The 6,000-nt window shown below is 41.0% G+C and overlaps 1 protein-coding gene and 1 long non-coding RNA gene across 2 annotated transcripts in view; one reads left to right on the forward strand and one right to left on the reverse strand.

Moving 5' to 3' along the window:
- The window catches only part of IPO8 (importin 8), a 56,025-nt gene extending 50,304 nt beyond the window's left edge, over window positions 1-5,721 (reverse strand). Inside the window, exons 1-2 of the mRNA XM_011363127.2 lie at window positions 5,444-5,721; window positions 517-598 (exon numbers count right to left, since the gene is read on the reverse strand). Coding sequence (XP_011361429.1) covers window positions 517-598; window positions 5,444-5,527 — 166 coding nt within the window. The 5' untranslated portion in view covers window positions 5,528-5,721. The remainder of the gene's footprint in view (window positions 1-516; window positions 599-5,443) is intronic.
- Window positions 3,746-6,000, forward strand: part of LOC105294086 — a 36,463-nt gene continuing 34,208 nt past the window's right edge. Inside the window, exon 1 of the long non-coding RNA XR_002781096.1 lies at window positions 3,746-5,264. This is a non-coding gene — a long non-coding RNA (uncharacterized LOC105294086). The remainder of the gene's footprint in view (window positions 5,265-6,000) is intronic.

Below are 6,000 nucleotides of genomic sequence, written 5' to 3' on the forward strand. Positions count from 1 at the left end.
ACAACAACCACCAAATGACCAATATACAACATTATGGAACTACCATAAGGTCTCACTGACTTAAAAGTAAGTTTCATGTTTAAAACAAAAGTCCCGCTCCCCAATCATACAGTTAGGGACATCCGTGCAATACATTACCTATATGATCCAACACATGAATGGAGCTCAGATCCACATGTATAAATTTATGGTATTAATCTCTGGGCCCAAAAGCTAACCACCAGGAATCATAAAAAAATTAGGGCAATTAAGCTATCAAAATCGAGAAATCTAAGGGGAAAAATGACAAAGTTACAGAGGCAAAGAATTGGTAGGTGGAGGAAGAAGAGGCAAGAAAAAGCTAGGGGAGTTTTAAGAGCTCAGTATCGACCTCTAAGTTTCCAGAGAGAAAGTGATTTTTTAAGCTATTAGAAATATTTGTTTCCTATTTTTTTAAGAAATCACAAATATTTAGAATGAAATCTCACTTCTACTTCCACCATAAATATATTTATAAAGGCTAAAAAACCAACTCACCTGCCTGGCGTACTGGGAATTCCACATGGTCAGAGACTATAATCCGAAGCAAACTGGGGGCAAAATTGATAATCTTGTAGGACTGAAATTACAAAAAAAATTTATAAAATAGGGCAATATCAATGAAAATTAGTACCTGTTACCATATATACCACTGTAAGTAAAAGAAAAACTTTTAAAGTGAGAGAAGCTCTCCAAGGTAAAACAAAGATTATTAAAATACTTCATATCAAAAAATATTATTTAGAATTGATGAATATAAGAATATGAACATTTTATTTTTTTTATATATATATGGTCAAAATGCTCTCCAGAAAGGGTGTAGCAATTTACACTCTCAACAGTAGTATATGAGTGTGTCCATCCATCTAGTATAGGGATTAGCATTATCATTCCTTCAAATTTTTAAAACCCTATTCATATTTTAAATTACATTTCCTAAAGGCTGAATTTTCTCCTGTTTGTTGGCTATTTGTTTTTTCCTACAAATTTCTTATTCTCTTTATCCTTCTGTACATGGAATATTTGCTTTAGTCTTAATAAATTCTAAGAACTATTTCTGAATTTACAATCTCACCTTTTTATTCGACCTATCTATTGCAAGTGTTTTTTCCCAGATTATCTATGCTTTGATTTTGTTTATGGTATTTTTGACAAAGAGAAAAACATGTGCTACAGAAAACAGAAGATCTGACACAGGAAAATAGACAAAATAACATTAAATAGCTGTGTATGAGCTATGGAGAGGAACCAGCCCAGATTGGAACAGTGTTGAGAGCTGTCATCAGCAGCTGCCCTTTGGTGCTGGAGCATCTTTTAAACCTAACAAATGTCCTATGTTGACAAAGTGCCTGCTGCCTGGGTCATTTCACCCCACAGAAATGTCTACTTTGACCTACTCCTGAGTTTAGCTATGATGACTTTAGAAGAACAAAAATATACATTCCTTCTGACCATATTCCACCAGATGTCTACTACCTAGACCGTATTAACAGAGCTTATACTTGGCCTTGCCCACTGACATTTCCAGAAAAGACTCGTAAATTCTCAGCAAGGCTAAAAGTCAGACAAATGACGCAGAGAGACTATTCAAGAACCCACAAGCCTGGATCTATGGTGGCATCCCTTTCGATACACCACTAGGTTTATGCATACCATTTAATTTTTTAATTTAAGTAGGAAAGATGTTTCCTACTTATTTATAATAGCTTTTATTAAAATAAATCTTTGACTAAAATTTTTGGAGAAAACTAGCAGGTTTAAAATATTGATCCTTTCCAGCCAAGAACATCGTGCTTTCCAAACCTTTCTGTATCTTTCAGTAAAATTTTGAATTATCTTATTAATTTTTCTTCCTTTTATCCTGTATAAACCTCGGAATCTTAAATCTGTTGTATATGAAGTAAATTCTTTTGTCCACAATTGAAACAACCAGAATTTTAAAAGAAAAATTTCTTTTAACAGCAGTTTACAGAAGTCAAAATTAATACAGATTTAGCCCAATCTCCAACAATTTCCACATTTGCATTATTATAACTCTTGTTTGTAACTTCTGAAATACTGGAAGATCTTGTAGTGAATCAAAGATTAAAATACCTACATAGTTCAGTTCTAATCTATATAATTTTATTGTTTTAAAAATCTACACATTACGTACAAAACCACCTTTACACTTAGATTAATGCTACTTATATGAAAGTAGTTATTGGGGAAACTACTTTTATTTCAACACTGTTGCCATTGTACACATTTTGGAACTCCTCTTTTTGCAACTGTTTGCTAATTCAAAGACCTTCTGCAACTTTTTGTCTTCTCCTTTTGGCCTTAACTCAATCTATGTAAACTTAGCCAGTTAAAACATACAATGGTAAATTCAGATGTATTCTCATACTACTTAACTCACAAATATTTATCCAATTTCTTTTTCCACTTTGGGCTTCACGTTTCTAAGAAAAATAATAAGACATTTCTCAATGACTTCTTGAAGATATTTACTTTGTATCTAGGAAGTTTTCTTAAAGACCTTAATTGCTTAGCTAAATTCTGCATTTTATGAGAACTCATTTAAAGCAAAGACCTATGTTTCCCATTCTCTGCCTCACTGCCCCCTCAACATCAACTTTTCTAGTCCTCCAACACGCCAAGTTAAGGGTCTCTACTGAACCTGCCCTTCCCTCTGTTCCTCTCCCAGTTCTCCACTTCGTTCACTCCTTCACAACACCTAGGTCTCTACTCATTGTCATTCCTCAGAGAATGATCATGCTATACATACATCCCAACAAACTCTAAGGCTTCAAATCTCTGTATAGCAGTCATGATCTGAAATTATATTATTTACTTGTCTGCATCCCCCACTAGAATGTAAGCTCTATGAGAGCAGAGTCTTATACTAGTACCTGCAATATAACATAAACATGTTATTCACATAAGTGAACTCTCTCAAAGGGCAATAGAAATGATACCTACAGATACATGGAAAAGCAGGGATTCTAGAGCTTGGCAATGAAAGCACATATCCTTATTTCCCTGTTGAGGTCATGTGGAGAATGATTTATTAAAAGACGACATTTCTAGATGAGTTACTGGTGCAAGATATCTACCCATTCCTACCTCCCTATGCTGCTGCTAAAGGGAATTCTGGGGCTCTATACCAAGAGGAATGCGCACAGAATGCATTCTTAATATCCTGAGATAAAAATGAAAATGCATTTTCCCACAGAAACAACATCGCAAATAGCAATCAAGGAACTAGTCACTGGTAATGGAAATTATGATGGCCCCAGAAAAATATAGTTCCAAATAAGGCTGTTATATTTTGAAGATGCCTAGTCTTCTAAATGGAAACTAACAAATAATCAGTACACTGTAGAAACTACCCCTATTTTCTATGCAGAACATATTTGCTGAGGAGGGACCTAGACTAAAAGAAATGAGCTTGCCCCTAATCACTTATGGTAAATTACCCACCTGTTTATTTACCCAACAAAGCAGAATGGTAAAAGTAAAATAAGCATACAAAACCTAACATTATAACCATGTTTTCCTACAAGGTTGTGTGGCATACTTTAGTCTTCTACTTACAGACAAGTCAAAAAACTACTTAGTGAGAGCATATTACAATCCAAAGCACTATACAAAATACAATTGCTAAATGAGTAGCATAGCAATAAGCTACTTTTAGAAGCTGCAGAGGAAATTGTAGTCTGTGATGACCTAGGGGAATATGGGGCAGGGAAAAGTGAGAATGAAATGGATTTGGATTGAAATACCATGAAGAAAAAGATAGAATTGGGTTCTAAATGTCTCTTCTAGTTCTTCAGGCTCTCCCATCTCTCTTTTCCACTTCTATAAAGTCAATTGCACTTACGTATTGATGAATCAGAAATAAAGAAAGGGTAGGCTAACAGGCAGGAAAGTATAGCATGGTATCAAAGATCCGATCCCTATTGACGTTATCAAAGTAACATCTGGCCTCATTGTGAGGAGAGGGAGTAGCTGACAGGCCAACTCCCCTGTTCATACTAGTAGATTGCAAGTTCAGCTCTTGTTTTGTTCCTCCTAACCAACCCCTGGATTACTACTTTTCTAGCCAATCAACATATAGTACTTCTACTATGCAAAGACTTGGACAGGTACTGATTTTAACTTTCTCCTATTCTGAGTAAGAGTCCTTTTCTTTTCGAGGCACCAGTACATTTCCTTTGGGCTTTCCTTCTACTCAACCTTCACCCATGAGTCAGTGTTTTCACTCTCTTATCTTTTGGAAATCCTGGACTCACGCTTACTCCAAGCTCCACCCAGATTTCCCATTAGAGTCATCCCTTTCAAAGAGTCGCCAGGCATACCTGCACTTGAAAGCCAACTCCAGCTAGAGAATCTTAGTCAACTACAGAAACGTTCACTTAGGACAGTCGTTCTCACACTACAGGAAGCACAGAATCACCTAGCTAGCTAATTAAAACACACTCTCCAAGTTCCTGACTTCTTAAGTCTAGAGTAAAACCCCATAATTTGCATTTCCAACAAGTTCCCAGGTGATGTTGACGCTGCTCATCCCGGGCAACACTTTGAGAACCACTAATTTAGGAGTATTCCTTTATATTTTAAGGATTATCACGACCTCAAACAGCTGTCATTCTATCCTGGGGCTAGACCTTAATAGGTACTTTTTAGTGAAAAGTCTATGATTAATTCTTACAGGTGAAGAGGAAAAAATAAGCTAGAGTGTGAGATCATTAAAATTTGGGAATGTCGGTAGTATCGCTGGAACCAGGTCAAGGCTAGTTAGTAAGAATCGAGGACGGGGGAATAAAAGAAAGTCTTACATATTTTGGCGCTTATTAGAAATCTCTCCAAACAAGTATTATTCGACGTGTCTTTTGTAAAGCAGTCCCACCATGAAAACTGCCTACTCTTCCCATAGCACTCTCCCGACAGCATTTCCCAGCGCTCCAACAAAACTCTGCCAATCAGTGTCAAAACAGCCCTGCCAGCCCCACAGAAGCAGGCAATGGGCAGGGTTTCCCAGAGCAACACCTAAAAAGGGCTGGGTCTGGAGAAAAGCTGAACTCAGATTCGAATTTTAAGTGAATTTTCCTACCCGCGCCCCCAAGTCAGCGTACTTCAAGAAATCTCACGCTGAAAACACTGGCAAAGGTTGCTAAAGCCGCTTTTTGCGGACCAAGCCGGCTCAACAAGCTGCACTGGGGAAGGAAAACGACATGAAAAGATGCAAAGGCGGCCAACAGGTGCGAGGGCTGTTCAGGAAAGATCCCGGGAGCGCCGCCAGGCTGGGGCGGGGGCGGGGGGCGCCCCGGGCCGAGAGCAGCGCCGGGCTCGGAGCCCCGGTGGGGGTGGCGATCAGGGGCGCCGAGGAGGGACAGCCCGGGCAGCCGGAGGCAGGGGACGCCGCGGGCCTGCTCCTCACCTGGTTGAGCTCATTCTCGGCTGCAATCCGCAGCTTCGGGTCGATGGTGCCCTTCAGCGCTTGGATGATTCGGTTGAGGTCCATCTCCCCGGGTGGGGGCTCCGCGGCCCCCGGACCAGTAGGCCAGACTGCAGCTTGAGTTTTCCTTTCGACCCTCTCAGCCTCCTTCTCCGTGACCCCCGGACTACCTCACTCCCCACTCCCCGCCACCGTCACCACCTGCAGCCACTTGCTGCGCCACTCTGACTCCGCGCCCCCTGTCCTCCCTTTCCACCCCCCACAACTCGCTCTCCATTCACCCTTTTACGACAGCCGGTGGGAGGCGGGAGAAGTCGGAGAGGAAACGGCGCTTCCTTTACGGCGGCCGCTTCCCCCGAGCGTAAGGCTGGGCGGGCGCCCCCCAGCGGCCGGCGCGCGTACCGCGTCTTGGCCTCGGAGCAGGGCTCGGCCCGCTGCCTCACGCAGGCGGCCGCCATGCCGTGTGCTGAAAACGGCCCTGGCAGCTGGGGAAGCGACCTGGCGGCGGGGCTGCTTCCAAATGAAACAGATGCAGACGG

The sequence above is a fragment of the Pteropus vampyrus genome, unplaced genomic scaffold (assembly GCF_000151845.1).
Source record: "Pteropus vampyrus isolate Shadow unplaced genomic scaffold, Pvam_2.0 Scaffold82, whole genome shotgun sequence".
Taxonomy (NCBI): domain Eukaryota; kingdom Metazoa; phylum Chordata; class Mammalia; order Chiroptera; family Pteropodidae; genus Pteropus; species Pteropus vampyrus.